The 26975-nt window shown below is 54.1% G+C and overlaps 1 protein-coding gene across 1 annotated transcript in view; it reads left to right on the top strand.

Annotated features, from left to right (window-relative positions):
- Positions 1 to 26975, top strand: part of GABBR2 (gamma-aminobutyric acid type B receptor subunit 2) — a 265401-nt gene that overhangs the window by 194014 nt on the left and 44412 nt on the right. The window contains exons 10-12 of the mRNA XM_004711077.2: positions 3667 to 3799; positions 15809 to 15916; positions 22321 to 22443. Coding sequence (XP_004711134.2) covers positions 3667 to 3799; positions 15809 to 15916; positions 22321 to 22443 — 364 coding nt within the window. The remainder of the gene's footprint in view (positions 1 to 3666; positions 3800 to 15808; positions 15917 to 22320; positions 22444 to 26975) is intronic.

The following is a 26975-nucleotide window of genomic DNA, read 5'->3' as shown; positions in this document are numbered from 1 at the left end:
GCCTATTACAGAGGTCTCTGGAGCAATGACGCACAGGGGGTGTGAATGGGATGGAAGTCCCTACGTGTAGGTGTGTGAGGTTGCATTGAACCGAATGGTGTAAGCCTCTAACATGTTTGTGCTTTCTGTGGTGCTCCCAGAAGAGAAAGCAGGAAGATAGAATTCTCCAAATGTCTTTGTCCCCTCCCCACGCTCCAGCATCTTTGGGAAGCACTGCCGGCAAGGGGCGGGCTGGTTTGTGTACCTTTGGTGCCAGGATACAGCACGTTATGTGCAGAAGCCCCTCCCTCGCATCATCTCCCCTCAAGCCCTGCTCACCCAGCATCCCAGCTGAGAGGAATGGAGGGGCATGGTCCTAGGCCACCCTGTTGGCTTCTGTCCAGGTGCCTCTCTCCCAGCACCCTGTGAATCACAGGGGCCCAATCTGCAGCTCAGGGGAGGACAGCAGAGAAGCTCCGAGTGCTGGCTCCAAGTTATTCTGGTCAGCGTGGGCAGAGCAGGCCACCCTCCCAGGCAGTGGTGTTTACCACGCACAGCTAGCTTCCTCGGTTTCCATAGCAAATCTCAGAACCCAGCTTCCCGCCTCATGGGAGGGGCCGAGCAGGGGCTCAGAGAGTGGGCGCAGCCTCAGCGCCACCCATGCAATGGCGCAGCCAGGCTACGGTACCCAGAAGCCACCTTGAGTGGCCCCGTGGGCTGCATGGAACAAGACTGACACCCCCCCTTTTATTTTCCTCTCTCTCACTCCCTGTTTGCAATGACCTTGGAGGCTCTCGCTATCTTATTTACTTATTTGGGGGTAGCAATTTCTTAGATCATATCTGTCTCAGGAAGAACAACAAAAAAGGTATTTTATCCCCGTTTACTTTCGTGATCACAAATGACACACAAGAAAAGCTGAAGCAACTTGCGTCTGTCCCGTACAAGCGTTAGCAGGTAAAGTTTGTACCTGTACCTGTAAGCACCTGGCACATAGTCAGGTCCCAACACCAGCCTCCCTTCCTACCAGCCTCAACAACTCCCATGGGTTAGTGCTGCCCCGATTTCAGGACTATGAGTCTAACTCCTGGACTCTCCCCTCTTGACCTCCTACCAGAAAAATGTCCTTCCTCTAGACTTCCAGGCTGGCATCCAGGTCAAGGTTGTGACTGGCTTGGTTGTCTAAAGCTCTACAAAGATAGAAGAAATAAATGTCTTACAGTTCCAAATCTTCCCTCATCTGTATCTTCCCAAATATTCCCCAGCCATGAGGCTCCATTTCCTCCAGAAAGCCTGTCCCCATCCCCTGGCCTCTCCCCAAACCAGCCTCCCACGATGGCAAGGGGGACCACCCTTGCTATGGAAGGAGTGACATTAGCAGGTTCTGGATGGAGGGGAGGAAAGTGTGGAACAAAGGCAACATAGGAAAAGAACCCAGGCTGGCTGGTGGGGTAGAAACTGGAGGAACCCCAAGATTCTGGCCCTCAATCCCCCTTTGGATCTAAAACTGAATCCAGCCCCACGGCTCAGTTTTCAGCCAAACAATAACCAGGTCCTTACAGAGAGCAGTAGCACTAGGGAGGGACACACGCTTTAGAATCACCAACATTTCGGATCCAAAGGGCCCCACGTCCCAAGGACAAAGTCGGGTGGGTTTGGAAAGGAGGAGGAGCGGAAACGGGACGCACCGGGCGGAAGTGGGATACGTGAGGGCACATTGAGGGATCACCGTGAATGCGGTCAGACCAGATGCGTCTGCTCTGTTGGCTGTAAGACTGCTGATCTGCTCTGGAAACCTTCCCCCATTTCCTAAGACAAAGCTTTTTCGTTTTTCCAAAAGAAAGACATCACCTTAGCAGGATGTGGTTTACAAACGGGCCTCCAGGGTCCAGTCTCACGTCAACGTCACCTGCACTCTAGGCACGGAGCCTAGTACACCCAATTTGCAGGTGTACTGCAGAAACTGAGTCTCGGGAGATTAAGTGGCTTGTCCCAGGGTGCATTGGGATCTCTCTGCTGCTTGGATAAGGCCTTGTTTCTTTTACTGTAGAAGGATTACTGGAAGCACAGAATGCACGGGAAATTATTCAAGGAACAATCGACCATGATGACAGTATCCAAAAGGCCACCTGGATCCTAGGATCCCTGGGAGTCTAAGAAGCTTTGAGCTGGGGGCCCGGGTGCAGCCAGGCACCTATCAGGCAGTTCCTGCCTGGCTTGCTGGGTGCTGGGCAGCGAGATAGCAGAAGCAAGTGTGGGAGGAGTCTGCAGTGTCTGAGACTTTATAGAACACTCCAGCCACAGTCTGGTGAAGGCAAGGGTAGGGATGGGTGAGGACTCATGTGTCCACCTGCACCATCTGTGCCGAGTGAGGCCCCTGCCCACACCATGTGACACAGGACAGTCAAGTGACTCTTTTAGGTAAAGCAGGTAGTGTAGTCCCTAGCAACCCTGACAATCCCAAATTCTGTGTGTAGACCTCCTAGACCTGGTCCCCTCAGGGCTGGGGGCCTGGAAACCTCCCTCCCCACAGTATAAGCTTCCTGAGCTTACATGGAAGGAACCCCCATGGCCTAGTGCTTACTCACTGGGCTGGTAACTGCAAGGTCATCGGTTTGGAACCACCAGCCGCTCCGTAGGAGAAAGACAAGGCTTTCTAGAGTTACCGTCTCAGAAACCCACAGGGGCAGTTCTACCCCTGTTCTACCCACAGGGGTCGCTACAAGTCAGGATCAACTCCTAGAATGCTCTGGCTTTGACCTGTCATCTCAGCTCCCACCAGAAACAGCTGTTGATTAAAGCAGCGGTTCTCAACCTGTGGGTCGCGACCCCTTTGGGGGTCGAACGACCTTTTCACAGGGGTTGCCCAATTCATAACAGTAGCAACATGACAGTGACGAAGTCGCCACGAAAATTATTGTGAGGAACTGTCTGCAAGGGTCGCAGCATCAGGAAGGTTGAGAACCACTGACTTAAAGTTGTATACAGTAAACCCTCGTTTATCGCGGTTAATCGGTTCTAGACCCTACTGTGATAAAATAAATTCCGCTAAGTAGGATTCCTTATTTGTAAATCAAATATTTTCGTAGTTAGAGCATAGAGGACATGAAAACACACCCTTTAGTCACCATTACACTCATATTACCCAATTTATTAAACGAAAAAGGGAAAATACAGTAAAACATTTTGGACGTTACAATTATCATTTATTATTTATTATATTATTTATGGCATCAAGCGTGTACAGTATGAGCCAATCAGTGGCAGTAATGACAGAGCATGCGCTGTTACACAAAAACCGTGATAAAGTGAAGCCGCGGACGTTGAAGCGCGAAGTGGCGAGGGTTCACTGTAAACCGAGAACTGATGGCTGAATAAGCCGATGCTACAAAGACAACCTTAGAGAAGTGTTGGGGGAACTTGACGGAGGAGATGGGAAAAATCAGCAACTAGAAATATGTGGCTGTCTGGGTCATTCATTGAAGGGCAGTGAGCTCCTGGCAGTCGGCACGCCCCTGAGGAGGGGCCAGTGGAGGAAGCCAGGGTTGGCCTTCTCCCTCTGCCCTCTGGCCTGCACAATCATATGCAACTGTACCCCAGAGCAGCAACAAGAGGCATGCAGAACACATGTGCTCAGGGAATCGTGGCATGAGCAGTCTGTTCAACAGTCTCTCTTCCTTTGGTCAGGCTGATCAAGATGTCTAGTCCATACATGAACAACCTCATTATCCTGGGCGGGATGCTGTCCTACGCCTCCATCTTCCTCTTCGGCCTCGACGGATCCTTTGTCTCCGAAAAGACCTTTGAAACACTTTGCACTGTGAGTAAACCTGCATTCTGGTGGCATCCGGGGTGCTGTTTCCTTGGTGACCTCGATCACCAGAGGCGGAGACACAAGCACAGACGTGCACGATAGGTCCCATGGTCAGACCGGGAACTACCCACTCAGCAGTGTGGCGTGTGCCTCGTGGGGGGACCCCAGTATTACTTTGAGAGCTGAGCGGGCTCAGAATTCCCTGCAAATTTCAGATAACGGGTTTTAAAGGCCACTTCGAGAAGAGAGCCTGCCGTGAAAGGGCCGGAGAACAGGAAAAGGGAGGGAGAGACACTATCAACCAGAAAAGTAGGCTGTGGTCGCTCAGTGAAGGAACAAATTCTCCACTCACTGAACAGCCATCGCAGAATGCAGCCAGAGACGCTGGGTGGGTGACTTTGAGTCGCGGGGAAAGTTTGGCATTGTCTTCTGTTTTAGCAGTGTTCCTCAAGCTTCTTTGTTTGGGTTTCGGGGGGATTTTTTCTCTCTCACACTGTGGCTTCTCTAGGGAGCTTTTTAAAGCCCCTTTCCCCAGTTCTCCCAGCCCGTGGAATGTTAGGGCCACGGAGAGGATGAACATCTACTTCTGTGAGGGTCGCTGGTGTCAGCACCTACTGGGTGGTGACCGGTTGGGTGCTCTGCGCGTGTGCTGTATGTCTGTCTGTTCTGACTCCCGGCAGGTCCCATGGTGTCAGTCTAGAACTATGCTTCCTGGGCTTCTCAGTGGCTGGTCTTCCCAAATTACATCACCAGGACTGTGTCAAAGCGCCTCTGGGTAGCCTGAACCGCCTACCTCTTGGTTAGCCGCTGAGCGCATTAACCATTTGCCCCAATGAGGGACTCTGTCTATAGCTATCATTTATACACAGAAAGAGGACCATTTTTCTACCTCCTAAGAACTTTTTTTAGGCTTCTATGGCCCCTTTTGAGAATGTATATGTTTTAGAAAACTCCACATGGTGCGATGTATTTATCTCTCTTCATTCACGCATTCAGTCACTGCCCTGGAGTTGATGCTGGCTCATAGCAACCCAATAGGAACAGGGTAGAACTGCCCCTTGGGAACATGGGACCACCAGGGCTCCCTAAATATCTCTTAGGGACAACCAAACGAACTTGATTTAGAGGTTTGGTACCTAAAGGAATCCCCCTAGTTATTGTTTTGTTCTGTCTTTTAATAGGTTAGGCATCCATAGGTAGCCATTGTGTGCAACTGACTCTTGGCCAAAAGTCCCATGGGCACATGTTTGAAGCTGAGGATGACCAGTGAGGATTTATTCCTGGACTTTGGCTACAATGGTCTCACAAGACTGGGTCGGCCATGTGTTTCCCTGTTGTCCCAAATGCATCATTCAGGCCAGGGCTAGAGGGGGTGGGCAAAGGGCGAAAGAGAACTGGGTTGAGCTGGAAGCAACTCTCTTGAGAGCAATGCCAGTGCCTAGTTAATCCATGGCTGCCTGGTGGTGTAGTGGTTACGCATCGGTCTACAATCCACAAGATCCACAGTTCAAAACCACCAGCTGCTCCTCCGGAGAAAGGCGGGACTTTCTACTCCTATAAGCAGTTACCGTTTCAGAAACTCAGAGGCAGCTCTGTGAGTCAGGGGCCCACTGTGAGTCAGCATGGACTTGATGGCAATGACTTGGGTTTTGTGGTTTGGTCTCCTTGGGTTGGATTTGCTGCTCTGGAGTTTCAGCGTTGCCCACCCTGGAGGGATCGGCCTGCAAAGTTGGCAGCGAGGGAGCAACCAGTACAGGGGCCCCACACAGTGCTGTGGGGTACCACCCAGGCCTTGGACTCCCAGGGCCACCTCGGGTCCTTGTGCCGGCAGTAATAGGTGGGAAGGAGGAGGGGAGCCCCCCTCCCTCCCAGGACCTTTTGTGGCAGGTATGATGCCTCCCTTCACCACCTCCCCCATTCCCATGAGATTAGATCAGATGACCACACAGCTCCAAGAAGGTTTTCTGTTACCTGTGACTTCTCCGTACCTGGCAGGTGAGGTGCCTACATGTGGGCATCCTTGGTCCTAGAGGTCTGTCCTCCTGAGAAGTGTCTGGTCAATGCCCACGAACTCAGAAGGGTAGTGAGGTCCCTGGGGTGGGGGGGGGGGCTCAGGCACCTTTTTCTTCTCTGCTACAGTGGGCCAAGTCCCAGGCACTCCCGGCTCACTCTGGGCCACAATGCCAACTTGGAGGATTTGATGCCCAGCTCGGTACCACCACCCACCTCCCGCTCCATCCTGCCCTTGGAGCAGTTAAGGAAGTGGATCTATTGAAGCGAAGCAGCCCCCTCCCATGTGTCTGGTATTGGGTGGTTAGAGTAGCTTTAAAGAACCCAACTGCTCAAAGGTCCTTGTGGGTGAGGCCCACCAGGGTCTGTGCCCTAAAGCACGTGACCCTGTGGCACTAGGTGTTGGCAGTGGTAGGTGGAGGCTTGCTTGTTTTAGGGGAGCTTTGAAACCTGTGTTTCTGCCTCAGCAGGACTCCTTGGGCCCTAGGATGCGTCCAGGCTCACAGAGGTGAGCCTGGTTTTCCTAGGATCAGCCTCTCTGGCTGATAGAGAGGGGATGATCGGGGTACCTCAAAGATGTTCATTGAGAAGGGGAGCAGGGAGTCCCCTCTTTGCTCTGTGCTTCAGAGTACTAGGCCCCCACCCCTCAGGATGCTGACTGTAGTGAAAATGGTACCAGAGGTTACTCTGGCAACCTCGCATTGACACAGATGGAAGGAACCCCAATGACGCGGCCGGTGGTTACACGCTTCAGCTGCCAACCGGAAGGCTGAAGGTACAAACCCACCAGCTGCCTTGAAGACAGCCCTGAAAACCCTCAGCCCTGGACAGAAGGGATGCTTTAGGCAGTGCTCGCAGAACTTAGAGGCTCCTGGTAAAGTGGAGTCCTGTGGGGAGGAACCCGCTTCCCTCTCCCACCTGAGAACCTGGGCAGGTCTCTACTGGACTTCCACCCCCGCCGTGGGCTGGTTCCTCCTGGGAGACTTTTCTGCCTGGGTTCCTGCCTGCCCACTGGGCACGCATGGAACTGACCGGAGCTCCTGGCCCCAATGCAGAGACTCAGAGCTGAGGAGGCTGAGCTGACCCCCCAACCCCCACCCCTATATCTCTTCCTCCCAGGAGAAGCCTTAGACATCTCAACATGTGCAGGAGCCGAAGGCTGCTGAAGCCCAGGTGCTTTCTCAAGTGTGACCTGGATTCTATACCCACTGGGTGATGTCAGCTGGGGAGCCGAAAGAGGGGGCGTCCCCTACCCTCACCCCCAGCAGGGTTTTCTTCTTTTAATGAAGCCTGATATTCTATTCCGGGTGCCGCACTTGTTTGTGTGAGGGGAAGGTTGTCTTGGGAAGCTCGGGGAAGCGGCATGCATGAATCACAAAGCGCTTTACAAATCCGCCTGAGCCCCACACACGGGCTCAGAAGGTGCTGGGACCTGGCTCTCACCCGCCGCCCCTGAGAAGCCCTTTATTTGCCTTCAGGGCTGCTGTGGAGGGGAGTCCACGCGCAGGGCTATGGGGAACTGTGTCGCTTAACCACTCTGGATTGAATTGGGTCAGCACAAATTCACGCATGGGTTAGGATGGGGGTCGTTTAGCTAATCATTCCCAATACCTCCCAGGGCAGGGGATGCAGAGCCCATGGATTTACAGCCGAAATACCAGCCCCCAGTGACTAGGCCCCCCATTGTACTCCAGCTACTTTCCCAGGATGCTTGGCTGCGTTCTTTCCCTCGGTGCCTTGGGCTCTGGTCCCTCTAGCCTGATAGGGAGGGGAGGTGGAGGGCAGAGGGCTCTGTTGGGGAGAGAAGGATGGGGAAACAGGGCCACCTGGCATAGGCAGGGCTTGAAAATCTTAGAACAACCACCTGGGTCTTATCCCCTCTGACCTCAGTAGTTAGTGCTTGACCCCAGCCTCACTGAGCCCTGGTTTCGCCACCTGTAAAATGAACGTCTCGGTATCCTTCACCGTGATGATTCCAGTGGCTCGCCCAGGTCTCGCAGCCTCAGGGGTAGGGGGAGGCAGGACGGTGCTGGGGGAGGCAGGTCAGCTTGTTCTCTTCCCCGTGTCCTGGAAGAAATCCTTTAGGACGGGGAACCAGGTGGCAGGACGTCAGCATGACTCGCTGCCAGAGGACCCACGGTTCAGCCTGTCCCGTTGCCGTGGAAATGCCCCTCCTTCCTTCCCTTTCAATTCAGTCAAGAAACCAAACCACTCGGCCCCCACCTCAGGAAGAGCCCTGTGACAGTCACACCAGATTAGGACCCCCTAGGGACAGTGCCGAGGGTTTGGAAAGGTCATATAACTTGGATGGGGGGAGAGAGGTCCCTGTGCAACCTCGTGGCTGCACACACACACACACACACACACACACACACACACACACACACAGTGCTCCGACTAGGAAAGTAAGAACACTTAGCCCCCTCCCACCTCCTCTGACCCTACCGGGAATCTTCCCTGCATACCAGTGCCGGTTTCAGCTGGTCTTGCAAACAGCTCCGGCTACACAGAGCTGTTTGCCTGGACACTATGTGGGTAGAGTGGAATCACCATAGCAACCTGGCCCCTGTGGGCATCGAGCTCAGTGAGGACAGTCCTGGGTGGAGGACAGAGTCCCTGTGCCCGGCGGTAGGAGGAGGGTCTCAACGACCTGGCCCAGGACATCAGCCCAGGGAGCAGGCAGGCAGGGTGAGCGGGGAGGAGGAAAGTGGGCACTTGCTTCCTGCGGAATCTTGGAGAATGTTTGCTGGGCTCCTAAGGAGTCTCCCGGCAGGAGACTGACTGGGCTAAGAAGGGCCTCTCAGAGCCTAGAGGATGCCCCTCCGAGCCACGGTCCAGGGCAGGTCAGCTGGCCTGCCTCCGCTTCCTGGGCTCCCAGACAAATCCCTGGGGTTGGGGTGTTGGCGCATTCGTGTTGTGTGACTCCCCGGGAGACTGGAGGAGGACAGTGAGTCCCTGCGTGGTGCATTCAGCTGCTAAGTGAAAAGTGGGCATCTCAGCACACACACACACACACATACACACACACACACACACACACACACATACACACACCCCAGGTACCTCGCCAAAAAGACCCAGTGGCCCACTCCTGAACAACCAGCCTGCAGGCCCCGAGGGACACACACAGGTCACTGGGAGTCGGAGTCAGCAGCCCACAGCCACGGGGGCGGGGTGCTCGCCCCAGTGTGGTTTCCCTCTCTGTGAGCACAGGACCTCACAACCACTCGTGTTAGCTGGCTCACTGCCCCTGCCTCGCCGGAGAGAAGCTGACACCGCCTGCGATTGTGTCCCACGCTGGCCGAGCGGACGTGTCAAACTAGCTCTGCCCCGTGACAAGGACGCCTAGCCGGTCGCGTTTGGGGGTTTTGGGGGTCTTGTTTCTTTTTAAGAAACATACTGGTTGTCTTGTTCGCTGGTTCATGCTGGGAGACTTGTCGGTGTTGCTGCTGCTGGGAAGCGACACAGGCCAACCAGGATTCTGATGCCATGGGGATTTCAAAGCTATAATCTTTTGGAAGCACACCTCCGGGTCTTTCTCCCAAGGTGCTTCGGGACCGGGCAGCGCTGCCAACCTTGGAACTGAGCATTTACCATCTGTGCCCCGCAGAGGCTCCTTACCAGGAGAGTGAAAAGCCAACTCACTGCCATCCGGTCGATTCTGACTCACAGCGACCCTGTAGGACAGGGTCAAACTGCCCCTGTGGGTTTCTGAGACTGTCACTCTTGATGGGAAGAGAAAGCCTCCTCCTTCTCCTGAGGAGTGGCTGGTGGTTCCGAACCACTGACCTTGTGGTTGGTAGCCCAAGGCGTAACCACCATGCCACCAGGGTTCCTGTACCAGGAGAATAGGTCAATAAGGATGAAACTCCTTAGGAGCCCAATAAACATTGATCCCAACCAAAATTCTTATCCATTCAGATTTTTTTTAATTAAGATGTGTCACGTGCTATTAAATGTTCCCTTTTAAAGTGTATGATTCCATGTTCTTAGTACATTTGTTCATTCACTCTTGACACATCCTTAAAATATATCCAGTGCCCGGCACATAAGAAAGAAGGTCTGAGACCCACAACCCATCTGTAGACAATGGGACATGCCCTCCCAGAAGGGTCACAGGAAGGGATGCGTCAACCAGGGCACCGTATGGCACCAGTGAGGCACCCTGCTCTCCTGGGAGTCTGAGAAGGAGGTTTGGCCTAGGCCTCCCAGCCACCTCCACTTTCTGACACTCCAGCATCCAGACCAAGAGGCAGAAGCCGTCCTTTCCCTTCCAGGTCGTATCCACACCGCTCCCGCCAACGTAACCATGACCTGGACTTCTGGCTGCCAGTGTGTGCACCTGAGTCACCTTGTGGAAATGCAGGCTCTGGCTCAGCAGGTCTGGGGGAGCCTTGGGCGATGCCATCGCTGCATGTGCACAGCCCACAGGTAGAGGAGGGAGCCCGGGGTGGGCAGCCAGAGCCGTGTGCATGTATGCAGTGGAGACTGGCCATAGAAGCACTGGAAACTATGTGCCCTGTTGTCCACTGCCCTCAGCCCACCACCCTGAGCACAGACTGGCAGAAATGTGACATTGGGCTCCCCAGAACTGCACTGGGGAGCAAATTGCTCTCTCCTAGGCCTCCTAGAGATGTTAGGACTCTCTAGCCCTAATGCAAAGGTACACTCTCTAGGAACACCCACCTGGCCACCTGACAAATTCAAGTCGGTGGGAACGTGTGATAACACTTTCTGCTTAAAAGTCCGTGAAGGTGTGGAATGTTGGGGATTTCTTTCTGCGGCAGCTGAGCAATAACTCCATGCAGACATGCAGTTGGGTGGTTGGGCTGCGCCCTGCGCTGACCTGGATGGTTGTGGTCATGGGCTTAAGGAGGGGGTGGTCTCCCTCCAAGGGTCCAGAGGGGATGCCTCTCTGTAGCACAGCTCCCTGAAGGGCCATCTTTCTTTAATGTGCACCTTAGATAGCCCCCTGACCTGGCTTGTACCCTTCTTTGTACCCAGAATCTGTGCCCCCACCCCCAACCCCTAATTGTGAGGCTCTGCCTTACTCTAAACTCAGAGGAAGGTGTCCGTGTGGGGCCTTTATTTAAAGGACACTGAACAAAACGGAGCCTTCTGGGGTTGTGTCTAGAAGGTTCCGAGGTTTGACCTCAGAGTGCCCGCCAGATCTCCCCACCACCTCAGCTCCTGGAAGACAAGCCGCCCCCCTGCTTCCCTTTATATGTGAAGGTGGTCTAGCGTTTGTTTGGGGTCCCCTGCGATTTTCTTCCCTGCCTCCTCACTATCGATTGCCCGGGATGAGCGGCTGGAATGAGGCAAGCACAGCTTCCCAGAACCCTCTCTGAACAGGGGGGAAGAAAGGGCTTGCTTCTCGGTGTCCAGGCGTCCACCGGGAGCCCCCTCCTCCTCCGTCTGGCTGCCCCACCGGGACCTCGCGTGTCTGCAGTGACGAGGAGCCCATGCATGGCAGCCCGGTCATCTGTCAGAACGGACCTGCAAGCAGAGGCTGTGTGTCCAGTTTACTCTGGGTCCCCAGAGAGCACTGAAAGCCCCTCCCCTGCTAGGCTCGCCTCCACCGAATCTGTGCCGGCAGCAGGCAAGCAGACTGGTTCGGGGCATAGATTTTTCTCTGTCTGGAGGTTTGTTTCCTCTCGCTCTCCCTTTCCCCACTTGCCTTTTGATAACTAAGGCAAAGCTGGGCACGGCCTCCTCAGAGTCCCCCCCAGGAGACACAGATGGTCATGGAAGTTTGCAGAGGGGGCGGAATGCTGGGTGGCGGGGAGGGGGGTATCTAAGATGTCGAGAGGCAAAAAGCAGCACCTCTGCGTGTCTTGAGGGGCTCTGGAATGTCTGTGGGCAATGGAATCGAAAGGTTAGGAGCACTGGTGGCATAGAGGGCACATGTTGGGCTGCTAACTGCAAGGTTCTTGGTTCAGAACCACCCTCCCACTCTGCAGGAGAAAGACGGGGCCTTCTACTCCTATATAGCGTGAGCGTCTCGGAAACCCGCAGGGCCAGTTGTACCCTGTCCCATGGAGTCGCTGTGAGTTGGCCTTGACTTGGCGGAAGTTTGGTTGTTTTTTGTCTTTTAAGGTTTGTTGTGTTTTGTCCATGAATTTTTTGCAAGTTCCTTCACACGAGAGGCCACGTGTTGGAATCCAAAATCGTTAAAGCCCCTCAGAATCTTCTGGATTAGAAGTGAGGCACCTTGCAAGGAGGGTCATCAGATGAAATTTCCTCGATGCAGGAAGTGCGCCTACAGCCACCTGATGGGGGTCCTCCAGCCCCTGCTTGGTATTTGGAGCGACAGTCTGTTTCATTCGGGCGAAGGGCCCGAGGGGCCTGGGAGCTCAAACTCTGTTGTCCTCAAAGGTCCCAGTTCACGCAGTGGTGCTCCTTTCAAAGGACAGCCTCCACACACACATTTCCGGTGACGTAGGACTCATTGCCTCGGCCCCTCTGATCCCTGCTGGGCTCCAAGGATTGACAGATGGACGCCACAGGCTGGCCTTGAAGTAGCCCCAGCTCACGGGAAGGCCTACGGCTAGTTGGATAGATGCCAGCAGTGTGCCCCACAGCAGAGGCCACCTAGAGGAGGGAGCGGCGGCCTCTGCCACAAGGCCTGGTACGTTTCTCAAGGGATGTGGATTTGGGAGGACACATAAGAATTTGGCAGGAGGTAGCACAAGGAGTTGCATTCTGAGCTGAGGAAATAGCTCACCGCAGTCCTTACCGCCTGAGCCACCAGGGTCAGTGTGAGTCATCATGGCCCGCTGCGGCAGAGCAGAGATGCCCTGCAGGGTCTGCTACGCTGCCATCCTCCCAGGAGCAGCTCGCTCACCAGGTCTGTCACCCACAGAACTGCGTGGTAGGTTTGACCTGCTAACGTCATGCCCCCAGGACTCCTCGGTGGGTTCTTGCTTGGGCACAAAGTGCCAGATGAATGGGAATCAAGAGAGGTATGGGGTGGGAGTAAGGACCACACCCTACAAAGTAGGGTCTAATCCAAAGACTTGGGCCATGGACCTGCTTTAAAAGCTCAAACCAAAACCCACCGCCGTTGAGTCAATTCTGACTCAGCAACCCCAGAAGACAGAGCGCCACTGCTCCTTTGGGTTTCTGAGGCTGTACATCTTAACCGGAGCAGACAGCTTCCTCTCTCCCCACAGGAGCAGCTGGTGAACTTGAACTACCGACCTTGTGGTCCGCAGCCCAGTGTTCACCCCACTTTGCCCCCAGGCTCCTTAATGGCGTACTTAAGGTTAGAGATGCACAGTGAAGGAATGGGGGAAAGTCCCCAAGGCCAGGGAGAGCCAAGCTTCCACGCGGGTGTTCTGAGAGAGAGAGAGCTTCCCTGCACAGTCACCCTTCTCGGTCTAGGGTGCGTTCTCGGTGCTACTTCCAGCTTCTAGCAACTCCACACCGGCGTTTCCACACGCCAGGCTGGCTTTGTATTCCCGGGTTTAACTGGCTTCTCAGACTGCGTCTTGACGAATTTAGCCCTCACAAAGTGAGCAAGTGGCTTGCAATGTTCACTGCAAAGAAAACCGAAGTGCAAGCAAACACTGAAGCACACGGGAGTGGCGGGTCTCCTCGAGAGACCTCCATCAGTCACGTGGGAGATAAAGGCCGTGGTATGACCTTCTCCCGACCTTTGCTAAGATGCCCATGCACTTCCTACATTCCTCTGTAAAGCTGGTTTCCTGCTCGGAGAACGTGATTTAAAAAAAAAAAAAAAGGCCGGAGGACCATCCAAATCAACAGCCGCGTCAGCTATTAGCTTTGAAAGCGTGTCTAGGTCCCCCAGGACAACGCTCTCAGGCTGACCCATCCTGCCCTAACACAGCCTGTCTCTGTCATGACTCCTGGAATGGGGAGGCTTCGGAAAAGGCGACCTGAAGGCATGGAGATGGGGAGGCTGACGGGGACCAAGCGTTGGGCTCGGGCTCAGCGTCAGAGCAGCAGCGTGGTAGAGTGGAGGGCAAGATCTTTGAAGCTCCCGGTGAACCTCAGTCCTTCATTTCTAGAGGATTTCCTCCCTCAAAATAGCTCCCCAAGGCTACCTCGGTGCTGGTGTCCTTGCAGCAGTGGTTTTGTCTATCTTTCTCTCTGGCCTAAGAGGACTTGTTGAAGGAAAGACTAGGGACCGCACGGCCTACAAGGTCCCCTATGTAAGCCTGACAGAGAAGGAGGGCTCGGATAAGCTCGGGTCTGTGTCTCAGGAAGGGGGCGACTGTCCCTCCCTGTCCTGTCCTGTCCACGTCTTGGTGTGGGTCATGGCATTGCCTTCCCATTGGAGCCCCTCTCACCTGGTTTGAGAAACACATAACTAGCAGGTACATGGCCCCCACCTTTGTCCTTGTCAGCGTCTGCACTTCCCATGTTCCTGGGCACGTCTGCACGGCTGCCGTCCTCCTTCCCTGAACTTGGAGGTTGGCCCGCAAGCTCCCCAGCCTGTCTCCAGTTTTAGAAATGGAATGGAAAGGGGACACGCTCTGTCTCTGGAAAGCTGGGGAGCCTGGTTGCTGGGAAGACGAAGGCAGGACAGCTCGGCACAAGGGCCTGGCCGGGAGCCTTTCAGAGAACTCGGAGAGCCGCGCCCACCAACAGCTGCCCTGGGCTGCCCTGACCTGCCGAGGCCCAGCAGACTGGCCCCTGGAAACAGCAGGCATCCTGTCTGCTGCAGCCAGCTCAGCTGTCTTACCTCCTATAACCTCCACCTGTCTGCTAGGTCCCACGGAGGCCAGGTGGGACTCCTCAGAGCTCCAATAAGCAGAGCTGGAGGGCAAGCAAAGCCTTGAACTCCCTAGAACGTGGGTGCCCAGGCACAGGACTGGGCCGCGGTGTGGGTACAACTTGGAGATAGGCCAGTCTCTGGGCACTAGAAGAGTGTCCAGTCCAACAGAGGAGCTGGGGTAAGAGAGCAGGGACATGAAATGCAGGTGGGCAGTAGGCATCCAAGAGACCCCCAGACATAAGGGATGATGCCAGCCTGGTCCAGCCTGCAGTGACCCCGAGGAGCAGGTAACAGGTCCCAGTCACACATTAGAGCACACCTTTACCCTGGGGGGCAGGTGAGAGCCAAGCAGGACCTCAGCCCTGCAGAGGAACCAAGATCCAAGTACGGGCTTAGCAGGCAGGCTGGCCTGGTGCTGGGTGACCAGAACTTGGGTCACACTGCACAGATCCCTGGCAGTCGGACCCAATTGGCCTACTCGGCATGACCAAGTGGCCTGAACTGTGTGGGCAGGAGGGCTGGGCAGCAGGAGCCCAGCAGCAGCCACTCCTCTCGTTTCCAAAGGCCAAGCCCTTCCGGCGTCCCTCCTCGCCCAGCTGCCCCATGTCAAGGCCTGCATCTGGCCAGGTATAGCTCCCTGTGGGGGCTCCCAGGACCCGTTCTGGCTGTACCTGCCCTGCTCCTCCAGAACTGACAGGAGAAGGGCCGTTGAAAGTTCACTCGCCTGCCTTGTCTCACCCTGTGGCTCTGTGTCCTCCCCGCGCCCTGCTCACACCCAGAAGCTGATGTCCAGCAGAGAGGCCCCACCTGGTCTCCTGTCCCCACAGACAAGGCACTCATGGGCTAGCCCATCAGTCCCTGGGGGTGTCAGTGACCCTAGGGTCTCAGTGTCTCTGTAACTGACCCCCCTGAGCTTGGAGATTCAGCAAGGGCAGACTCTGTGCTTAGTGCCTGGGTCTGACAAGTGGTCAGGGGCTCTAACTGTCCCTTGAATTGACATTCGATTGAAGGACAGTTGTTGCCAGGTTCTGTCCAGTAGGTTCTGACTCACAGGAGCCCGGCAGGGACAGAGCGGAACTGTCCCCTGAGGTTTCCCCGCGGTCACCTTGCTGGGAACACAGCACCAGGTCTGTCTCCCAAAGGTTGAACCGCCGACCTTGGGGTTCGCAGCCAAGCAGGATGCTTGTTGATGGCCTCTGGGACCCCCTGCCGGGATGATCTCGAAAGGGCAGATGTGATTGCTTCTGTTTTCTCGTGGCCCCTAGGTCAGGACCTGGATTCTCACCGTGGGCTACACCACTGCCTTCGGGGCCATGTTTGCGAAGACGTGGAGGGTCCACGCCATCTTCAAAAACGTGAAAATGAAGAAGAAGGTAGGTAATGGCTCAGCTTCTGTCTTGGGGGTTTCCGCTGAGCGCCTGGCGTTCAGGCAGCGAACATTCATTGTTAGGCAGTTGCCAGGGAGCCAGCTCCCCTCGTGGTGACCGTGTGTGCGCACCCCCCCCCCACCCCCCCACACCCCCACACCCCCACACCCCCACACACACCCCACACACACCCCCACACACACCCCACACTCCCCCACACACACCCCCACGCAATCTCCATGACCCTGGATCTGTTTGAGCCCATCGTGATGGCTGTTGTGCCAGCCCCACTGGGACTTATCCCTGGTGGCCCTGTGGGGTTGCTAACCAAAAGGTCAACCCATGAGGCTGCTAACCAAAAGGTCAACAGTTCGAACCTGCCGGCTCCTGTGGGGGAGAAAAATGAGGCTGTCTGCTCTGGTGAAGACCTGTCGTCTTGGAAACTCTGTGGAACAACTCCAGTCTGTCCGGTAGTGTCAACACGACTCCGAATGGACCCGGTGGCATTTAGAGGGCTGCCTGGGAGGGACAAGCCCGGTGGGCTAGCCTGGAGGGCCCCCACCTCTCTCTGCCTGTCCATGGCAGCTCAGACAGCCCTGCTCTGGAGGGAGAGGGGGGTAGCACTGGCCGAGACTGCCTGGGAAGGACAAGCCATCCCCCAGCCCAAGCCCCAGACTCTTGGGAGCTCAGGCACCTTGGTTTTCCGACCCTCTCAGGAGGGGTGAATACACAGCCAGGTGAAAGATGGCTGACCAAAGAAGGGCCACTCGGGGTGTAGCCCAGACCCTCGCGTGGCATCATGGCCGCATCCGGGGAGCTGAGTTTTCCAGACGCAAACCCACGTGTAGAAACACTCGCCTTGGGGAGGGGCCAGCTCCAGCTGAGAGACGCTGTGCCACTTTTGACAACACTGCCGTTCTGAGCACTGCCACATTGGCTCCTATGTCAACACGTGATTGATCCGTGCATATTGATACCTACAACCAAGAACCCGCCTGAAGCTCCGGGACTCCTGTGACCGCTGAGCGAGCACGTCCAGGTTGTCCAGCATCCGTCGACAAACCTTGTCAGGAAAGCCTGCTGGAGCTCCGTTATCTGGAAGCTCCCAGGTGAGGCAGCGCGGCGAGGTGGTCTCCACTCTTGCTCCACACCACCCCGCCCAATTGGCCACACTCGGAGAGAGCTCAGGTGTGTGGTGGGCCCAGGCCACTAAGGAAGGAGCTTGTCTGAGAAAGCACCAGAGGCGCTGAGGCCAAGACTCGACCACCAGCTCTCTTTGTGGTGGAAATAAAAGATTGACGAGCGAACACACCATGGTGGGGGGAGAAGCATCACAGCTATGCCAGAAGCATGCTTTGGGAAGTGCAGCCAGCTTTCATCGATCAGCCATGTGAGACGAGAGAAGAAACAGACACCGGGCCTCGGAGCACACCAGACGCAAGGGACAGCGACCACGTGAGCCCAGGCCACGTACAGTACGTGAAACCCCAGCGCCTGGAGGGAAGGGAAAAGGGGGCAAAACTGCTCAAGCAGCTGGAGTTTCTGTCGAGGGAGAAAAGGGTGGCAAACGTTGCATTATTGTTCCATTGTTAACACACACACACACAATCTAATCGGGGCACAAGGTTGCCTTGAAGGGTTGTGATGGTTGCTGTTCAGAACAGAAGCCTTTTCCATAACCCTGGCACTTCCCATAGCCGACAGTGATTTCTAGTGTTCTTGTTTGTTTGACTGGGTTTTGTTTTAAGTCTGGGCGTGTGGCTGTGCCCCATTGCTTTATCTGGTGCGTAGAGTACATCTGCCACAGCTGCACGTGCTGTCTTCTGTTTCCTGGGGATGGTTCCCTCTTTGCTCTTTCTTCCGTGCCTGCCACCCTCGCTGGCCTGACCCCTGCCTGCACAACCCGCCCCCCCACACACACACCTACACATGCGCTTCACCCCATAGGGTCCCATTTTTTAAAGACATTAAGAAAAAAGAAGACTTTATTTTTAAGTAGTGACACCTGGGGAGCCCTGTTGATGCAGTGCTTGGCCATGAGCCACAAGGTTGTCGGCTCAAACCTACTAGTTGCTCTGCAACTAGGAAGCGATGCGGTGGTCTGAGATCACAAAGGTGTGTAGCCCTGAAAGCCCAGGGAGCAGTTTGACTCTGTCCTGAGTCAGGATTGACTCTACAGCTGTGGGTTTTGTTTGTTTGTTTGTTTGCTTATTTGGGGGGTGTTTTTTATTGACATGTGATAAATACTTCCAAATTTATTGTTTTTACTGCATGTTACACTTTATTTTTGCTAAAAGCCAGTCATACCCCTGTCATCGGGTCTATGATGACTCGTAGCGACCCTACAGGACAGGGCAGAGCTGCCTCTGTGGGCTTCTGAAATTCTAACTCTCTACATAAGTAGAAAGCCTCATCTTTCTCCCAAGGAGCTGCCGGTGATTTCAAACAACCGACATTGCGGTGAGCAGCCCAACGTGTAACCACTAGCCACCAGGACTGAAAACTCCAATCCTAGCATTTTAAATTGAAAACCCTCACGTCTGTCTTCATTCTGCTCTTACCAGAACCAACGTGAGATGTTGAAATGAGAGCAGTTACTCAGAGGTGAGACCTTCTGTCCTGGGGGCAGGTGTTTTTCGAGGACAAGGAGAGTTGGAGCCACAATGATGACTTGAGATTGTAACCGACAATAGCATGTTCAACAGATGCTGTTGGGTGCACCGCCTCCACCCTTCATCGCTCTCAGCTAAAGGAAAATGCAAAGAGAAGCTTCTTAGCGGCTCCAGGAAGCATCAGACCCTGTGAGAAAGATGAAATCACTACTAGGCACAACTTCAGGGGACAGCTGTGTTCCCATTCAGTGTTATTCCCTGGAGCTGGACAATGGCTTAGCCCTGATAGACAGCTAGTCTGATGAAAACTGAAAATCTAAAGATTTTAAGTAAAGACATTCCCTTTCTCCTAAACCAGTGAACTTGGGTGTCAACCACTTCTTCTTTAAAGGGCCACGTGGTTGAGTATTTTATACTTAACGAGTTATACATCCACGGTGACAGCCATTCAGCACTGCTGTTGCTGCATGAACATATACAAATACAGAATGTGCAGATGCCTATACAAATACAGAAATGAGTGATCATGGATGCATTCCAATAAAACTTTATTTGCAAAAGCAGGCAGTGTGCCATGTCTGTAGCTTCCCATCTCTGCTCAAAGCCGCAGTTGGGAATGACGTCTGATAATAGCAATAGCTGACATCTGCTGCAATGTTGCGTTAGAGCAGACTCGGGTGATCTGACGAAGTATGTGGGGTTATTGTGCCATTTTATGGATGAAGAAGAAACGGACTTGGAGGGCATACAAGTTAGTAGGATTCAAACTCAGGTTTTATTCCAGAGGCTGGTGTTTAATCATGAGGGTGCCTTCCTTCCCATCTCTAACTCGGGTAGGACGCAGCCTCAGAGAGAACTCAGAGTGACCACATCCGTGAGTACTGAGTGAGCCAGCAAGAAACGTGCATAACTTTTTGAGAGAAACGTGAGAAATAAGGAAAGAGGTCAAAGAAACAAATAACAATAGGGAGATGAACATTTTTTTTTTTTTTTTAAGAATAGGGAGATGGCCTTGTCTAATGCAAGGGGTCTCTGGTGCTCAGACTTTATGATTTTTCTTACCTTCTCTTTGTTTTTATTATTGAGATTAGTTTGAACCATCTCTCATTGACAGTGTGCATGCACAGGTGTATTTGTTTAATTTTTCACTGTTAGTATTTCTCACAAGCATGCATGCCCCTTCCTCAGTTTTACTCACTATGAGATCCCCATTGCTGAGACTAGAAATAAATAGGCCTGAGAGAAACAAATAAAATGGGGTCCAAAGCTACAAAACTTAACTCCATTCAGTCACAAACAGAAGTCCAGTTCCAGGTTTTGGAATGACACCAACGCAAAGGTAAACATAGCCCCTCCTCTCATTCCCAGCATCTTCCCACCTTGGCTCCATAGCCACGCCTAGTCCAGCTGGGATGCAATACCCCATTTTGAGTGCTAGATGTCACTGTCCGGTACACATGCACAGAATCACTAATTGTCAAAACCCACATAAAAGCTGCCATCCGCGGAGCATCTTCTACATGCCAGGCATCGTCCTGGGTGTTTCCCGTATATCATCTCATTTCCTTCTGGTGACAGCTCTCCAGGCTGGAGATCCCCATCCCCGTCCAGAGAGGAGGACACTGAAGCCTGGCAAAGCTAAGCAATGGTTCAAGGTCACATTTGGCAGGAATTGGGGGCAGACCAAGATCTTTGATCCTAAAACTCGTCCCTTGCACCATACTTAGGAAGTAGCAGACCAGCCCAGTCCTGAGTGAGTTCTTAGGACATGATTTCTTAGGTCATGTCGTCTATTCAACAAGTGTACTGAGCGCTCTCTAGGCCAGGGCTCAGGCTGGGTGCTAAAAACACCCGGGAAGGGCAGATGGTTGCCAAGCCAGCACCTGTAGATGTCAAGTTACAATGGTGGTGGGGCTTCAAAGGAGGTGGAAGCGGCTACAAACTCCAGTGACATGCCCACTGGCCTCACAGGGGAGACAGGAGTGTGCCCTGAAGGTTTGAGGGCTGTGCAGTCAGGTGAGGAGCACAAGTAGGTCTTTGTGGGAAGTACCTGAGCTCTGGGCAGGAGGCAATGACCTTGAACTTGTTCATCCATGCCACTTTCTCCTGGCTCTTGGGAGAGCTGACTTCTTCACTCCCCACACATTCCCCAAGAAGTCTGAGGACAGCCCCTGCACACACATCAGAGTGCAGAGGGGAGGCAGAGTGGTCCCTGCCTCCATTCTGGTGGGATACTCGGGCACCCGAGGGGCTGTTTGAGCTCAGTCTTGAAATCAGGGTAGTGGTGTGTGTGTGTGGAGAGATTTGGGGGAAGGACTGTCAGGAGCAAGCAAGTACCTGAGGCAGGAACAGCCCTGAGGGCAGCAGTGGAGAGCCCCCCTGAAACCCACCCTGGTGGCTGCGCAGGTCCCAGGACTTCGTCCCTGGGCACAGCTCCGTGAGCCCCTTTCTGAAGCTTCTGGGTCCTCTTTGCCAGCGCCCCACTGGGTAAAAAGGCTCTGGTGGATTCCATCTCTTTGACAAGAATTTGGCAGCACAGTCCTTGTGCTGTTCACATTCTTCCACAAGCAGGCCTCTTGTGGTTCTGGGGTTTTTTCCTATAAAGGTGTCACCAATCATTAAAAGCCAGACGCGGTGGTATTTCTTAGGCCTCTGCCTCAGTGTCGTTTATTTTCCCCCGAGCCTTTTCCAGGACTGCTTCATCGCACCAGCATTGATTGTGCAGAGGAAACGATATGAGGGAAATACAGGTTCGCTGTGGTGCCGCCTGTCTCTGTCACTGGGCCGAGCTCTATCAGACAGACGCACAGAGGCAGGAGGAAATCTCACCGCACAATAAAGCTATCCCAGGCTACGGGGTTATATTTTCCCTTTTTATATCTTCCATCTCGATCTCATCCATCAAAGGTTTAAGTATCTACCACTGCATGCCAGGCCCAGCGGCATACTGAAAGTGCCCAAAGAAGGAAGCCCGGCCTCCCTGCCCTGCTTTATTATATCAGTGTGTAGACAACTTATGAACTTGGCTGCTAACCACAAGGTCAGCAGTTCAAAACCACTAGCCGCTCCTCAGAAGAAAGACGCGGCTTTCTACTCCCTTAAAAGTTACAGTCTCAGAAACTCACAGGGGCAGTTCCACCCTGTCCCAGAGGGTCGCTGTAAGCCGGCACCAACTTGATGGCAGTGAGTTTGTTTTCTGAGCGGACACGACATAAAGCAGTGTGTGTTCAGTGCTAAAGAGCGTGTGCACTCTGGAAGAAGAAACGCGGTTCAAATCCAGCCTCCACCTCTTAGTAGCTGTAAGACACTGAGCAAGTTAATTGCGCCTCCCACCAAGACAGTTTCTTCACTCAAAAAATAGAAATAACAATACTGCTCTGCCTTGCACAGAGTGAGTGAGCGTGAGATGTTAGCCCTTCTCTCTGGATGACTGCTATGAATAGTAAAGTGTGTGGAGGATTCTGGGAGAGTCATGCATCCCCACGCGGGGCCACCAGGAGTCGGAATGAACACGGCAGGGTGTTCATCGTAAGAGGAATTCGTCTGCTGTGGATGTGAGCGGGACCCACCTGGAGGAGGTGGCAATTGATGTGGGTCTCTCGGGATCAGTAGGAGTTTGCCAAACCGGAAAGTCCAAAGAAGTGCCCATGCAAACCTGGAGGCCGAGAATCAGCTGCCCAGCCAGAGATTCGGGAGGGGCTTGTTTGGCCCTCTGGGGGTTGGGGAGTCACAGATACCATGGGCTGTCATCCCGGGAGCCCTCGCTCAAACCGGCCCTCTGTCCCGCCCCCTCCGTAGATCATCAAGGACCAGAAGCTGCTTGTGATCGTGGGGGGCATGTTGCTGATTGACCTGTGCATCCTGATTTGCTGGCAGGCCGTGGACCCCCTGCGGAGGACGGTGGAGAGGTACAGCATGGAGGTGAGTGGCAGGGCCCCCGGGAGGGCCCTGCAGGGATGGGGCTTCCCGACACTCGGGGCCATCTGGGAGCAGGTCTGAGCAGCCAACGTGCACACCTGGGCAAGAGTCCCCAATATAGACAGAGAGAACTGACAGGACCCGGTTAGCTCTGTTTCGGGTCCGTTCCCGAAAGAGTGGGGGAATAAACCTCCCGGCACGCCTCTGAGTGACTACGTGCTCATCAAAGTGATGAAGGGTGTTTTGCACATTTGATAGCAGGTGTGTTGTTACAAAGTCAAGTCCTGCTAAATGTGTGTGTTGACATTCTGGGATCGGGCCGTGCCCTTCACTCAGCGGCCTTCGAGGGACGCCCGGCAAGCAAGGCTTGCTTCTCTTTGGAGGAGGTGGTCTTGTCGGCTTCCTCTTTGTGAGGTTAAACGTGCCTTTGCTGGAAGGGCCGCTCTGGTGGCGGGGTGGGGCGGGATGCCAAACACAAGGTTGGTGGTTCAAACCCACCAGCTGCTTCGCGGGAGAAAGATGAAGCTCTCTGCTCCTGTAACGGTTTGTCGCCTCGGAAGCCCAAGAGGCAGTTCTGCTCCATCTCTGGGATCACTGTGAGTTGGAATCAACTCGACGGCGGCGTTGAGTTTGGTTTGGGTTTAGTTGTTGTTGCTGCTGCTGTTGGATGGAGCGGGGCGGAGCTAGCTGAGGTGCTGTCTGTAAGACATGGATTTGACACCATGTAGAATAGCTGGTTGTATCTATCCCCATTTCTGACTGCGTCTTTGGGGACTCCTTCTGTGGACGGTGCCTCGGACTCTCAAACGGCACTGGCCATCACCACTTGGGGATCGGAGAGAGGGTGTATCCACCTGGACGAGCTATGTTTCTAGCATGTGTCTGCAGACAGATAAGGAGTTACTTTGCCCAGTAAGACAGTGTGCAGTCACTGCGGTGGCCTGGCTCCGTCTCCTGCCTCCAGGGTCCAGCCCCGGGAGGAACCGACTCCAGACAGGCCAGCTGGAGCTGGCAGAGAGCAGAGCCAACGCTGCTGTGTCCACAGGCCAAGGGGCAGGACGCAGTCGCTTCCAGAAGGGGTGGGGACATCTGGACACCATTCAGATAGTGATGGAACAGGCTTGCCCCCCACCCAAGGGTGATTCCCCACCCACCGCAGACATGCAGGAATCCAGGCAGAACATCCACCGCTGAAAGAGCTGTCATTGGCGACGGGGCCTCCACACTGGGGAGAGCCTGGGTGCTGATCATCGGCAGCAGTGCTGAAAAGGGTGGTGATAATAGTAACAGTTGGGAGACATGTGAGGCTTTCCACTCCCGGAACAAGTTTCTGTCCCAGAAACCCCCAGGGGCCAGTTCTCCTCTGTCCTATGGGGTCACTGTGAGGCAGTGAATAATCTCCCACGGGGTGCACCAGCCTGAGCATAGCACCATGGCCCTGCTCTGGGGGACCCTCCAGGCTGGTGGAGGAGCAGACGGGAGACACACTAACTAATAAATAGACAGGGTTGCTTCTGAGTGCGTGCAGTCCACTAGTGGTTAGGAAGGAGTCAGCAGGCTGACCAGGAAAAACAAACAAAAAGAACTCACTGCCTTTGAGTCAATTCTGAGCGAGCCTGTAGACAAGGTAGAACTGCCCCTGTTTCCAAGACCGTAACTCTTTCCGGGATTTAGAAAGCCTCATCTTTCTCCCTTGGGGCTGGCTGGTGGTTTTGAACTGCTGACCCTGAGGTTAGCAGCCCAACAGATAACCACTGTGCCAAATAGACTGAAGGGCTCACAAGTTACAGGGAGGGCCCAGGGAAGAGCTTCTCCCAGGAGAAAACCTGTCAGAGAGAAATCATCACCAACAGGAAATGCCGTGCGCAGTGGATGCCACGGCTGAGCCCATGCACTCAAGCAACAGAAGCCCCGGGCTGTTACCTACCCTGTCCACGGTTAGCCTGCAGACGAGTGACAGTGCCACTAACTCCCTGCTCACCTACCCGTCCTGTGCCGTTTTCACTGGCTTCCCCGGGCTTACAGCCATGGGCCCCAGTCTCTGGCGTGGATGGGGGCAAGAGGACGTGTCCCTTTCTGCAGATGAGGACTGACGTTAGAGAGGTGGAGGGAACATATCAGGAGGGAAAGGCCGGGTCAGGCCGGTCTGGATCCCGACAGCGAGAGACCAGACCCGGGCTAAGCCCATGGTCAGGCCTGGGCTTGCATGCATAGGGGATCCCCAAAACATGCGCCCTGGTGGGGAGAGGTCTGCAGGGGGTGGGAGTGGGGCGGCAGTTGTCAGCCTGAGTCAGCAAACTGCAGAAATGGATCCAGGAAGCCTGTCCCCTGGACCACTTAGCGCAATAAGGTTGCAAGACCAGTCTGTGTCACCAAAGGTGTGGGGTCTGTCATCTTACCCGCCCCCCCTGCTCTGTAGAGAGAGCTTATGCTGCCAATCCCTCTGTGCACTTGATTCCGAACATTCTAGAGCACTTTAGGACGCCATGGGCTGCCACATCCATGTCTTTTCAGATGAGGGAGGACATTATGTGTGGGAGAAGGGGTCTGGCCAAGGGCACCCAGCCTGCCCAAGACCGAGCCTGGACAAGACCCAGGGCCCGGTTTCCAGTCCTGACCCACCCTCTCTGTGCCCCGCCCCCCTCTGGCTTCCGGCTGAGATTTCTCTCTCAACCTCTTTGCTGGCTCCTCATCAGCCCCTCTTATTTTAGGATTGCCCTTCACTCTGTTGTCATGGTAGCAGAACCCTTTGATCTGCCGACCCAGGGCCCTGTGGGTTTATTGTCATTTTTGGTTTGGCTTGGTTTCTTTCTACCAAATGGTGCGCAGCGTGGTAGCCAACAGTGTGATCGGCATGCAGTGTCCTGAATTGCCCTCCTAGGGCCCTTAGGCATCACCTGTAGCAGGAGAACCGGAGCTGGCGAGGATGGGGGGGTTGGGGGGGTGATGGACTTGTTCCATGGTCTGTCCCCTCCCCGCCTCATGCACCCTGGTGCTGTCTCTCATCTGACTTCTCTGAACAAAGGCTGTCTGTACACTGAGCACCTTGGTTCCAGCCATGGACCTCAGTCTGTCCACACGACACATGCAGACCTGGGCCCACACTGTTCTCAGTCCTGAAAGCCACCTCTCCCCTCCCCTCCCCACACCTGCTCTTCCTCACCTTCTTCCCAGCATCTTCCTCACCCGCAGCCAGGGGTTGATTCCGAGTGACGGCAACCCACTCCAACCCCCCTCATTCACATCGATATAATTGTTTGTTTGGGATCTTTTGACTCCTGATACCTGATCCCATCAACACTTCATGATCACACAGGCTGGTGTGCTCCTTGTATGTGGGTTTATTTGCTTCCCTGCTAGATGGCTGCTTGTTTAGCTTCAAGCCTTTAAGACCCCAGATGCTATATCTCTTGATAGCCAGGCACCATCCGCTCTCTTCACCACGTTTGCTTATGCACCCATTCTGTCTTCAGTGATTGTGTTGGGAAGGTGAGTACCAAAGAGTGCCAGGTTATTAGAACAAAGTATTCTCATGTTAAGGAAGACCTTGAGTAGAGGCCCAAGTTTGTCTGCTATCTTAATACTTAACATATAAATATATGTACATTGGCCTCTATCCATTTCATTATAAATTAATTTATATATATACATGTCTGTAGTAGCTATACATCTATAAATAGCTTTTGCTTCCTACTTCTTTCCTCTATTTCCGTTCACCTTCCTCCTGCCCCACTATCATGCTCACCCTCCCCTCGACTCTCAGCAATTCCTCTTGGATCCATTGCACTTGATCAAATCTCTTCCCTGAGTTTGTTGGCTCCCTGCTCCCCTCCTCTCCCATGTGCCCCCAGGGCTGCCGTTGTTTTCTCCTGGGATTGTTTGTCCTGCCTATCTTATATAGGTAGACACAGGGTTGGGGGAGGGGGGATTAAAAGATAGTTCCAGGTCTGTCTGCTGACCCTTATGAGAGTTTTGTGATCAAGTCTGAAGAGGTGCCAAGCCCCGTCCCCTGAGTCAGAAGTCTATTTTCAGGATTCCTTGGGGACTTGGTTACTTTGCTCCCCCGGCTGCTCTGCTGCACTTCCTTCACGTCTCACCCCCTGTGCATGGGGCAGACCAGGCACTCTCCACACAGTGTCTCCAGTGCTGTCCCCCGTAGCACTGTGGGTCCGTGAGGGAGCGTTGTGTCTTGTGGTAGGGCAGGCCCTACGGTCCTTTCTGTGCATTGACTGCTCTGAGCAGGGATGTCATCCCCGGGACTTGTGGGCCATGACAAGGTTCTCAATCTCTCTCTCTCTCTCTAGCTCTCGCTCCCTCTTAATTCACACCCGTGTGGTCTGGACAGACCCGCCTCTCTCCCCAGGCTGTATCTTCAGTGCTGTCCTCTGCACTGCCTTCTTCTGGGGAGGGGTCAACATAGCTCAGCTTGGCCGGGCCCCGCCGTCTCTCTGTTAGTTCGCTGCTCTTTGCCCACAGTTCTTTTTTTTTTTTTTTTTGAATTTTTTTTTGAACATTTTATTAGGGGCTCATACAAC

Source organism: Echinops telfairi, unplaced genomic scaffold (assembly GCF_000313985.2).
Source record: "Echinops telfairi isolate 266 unplaced genomic scaffold, ASM31398v2 ScPeMD7_7410;HRSCAF=8448, whole genome shotgun sequence".
Taxonomy (NCBI): Eukaryota; Metazoa; Chordata; class Mammalia; order Afrosoricida; family Tenrecidae; genus Echinops; species Echinops telfairi.
This window is presented reverse-complemented; position numbering and strand designations above follow the sequence as displayed.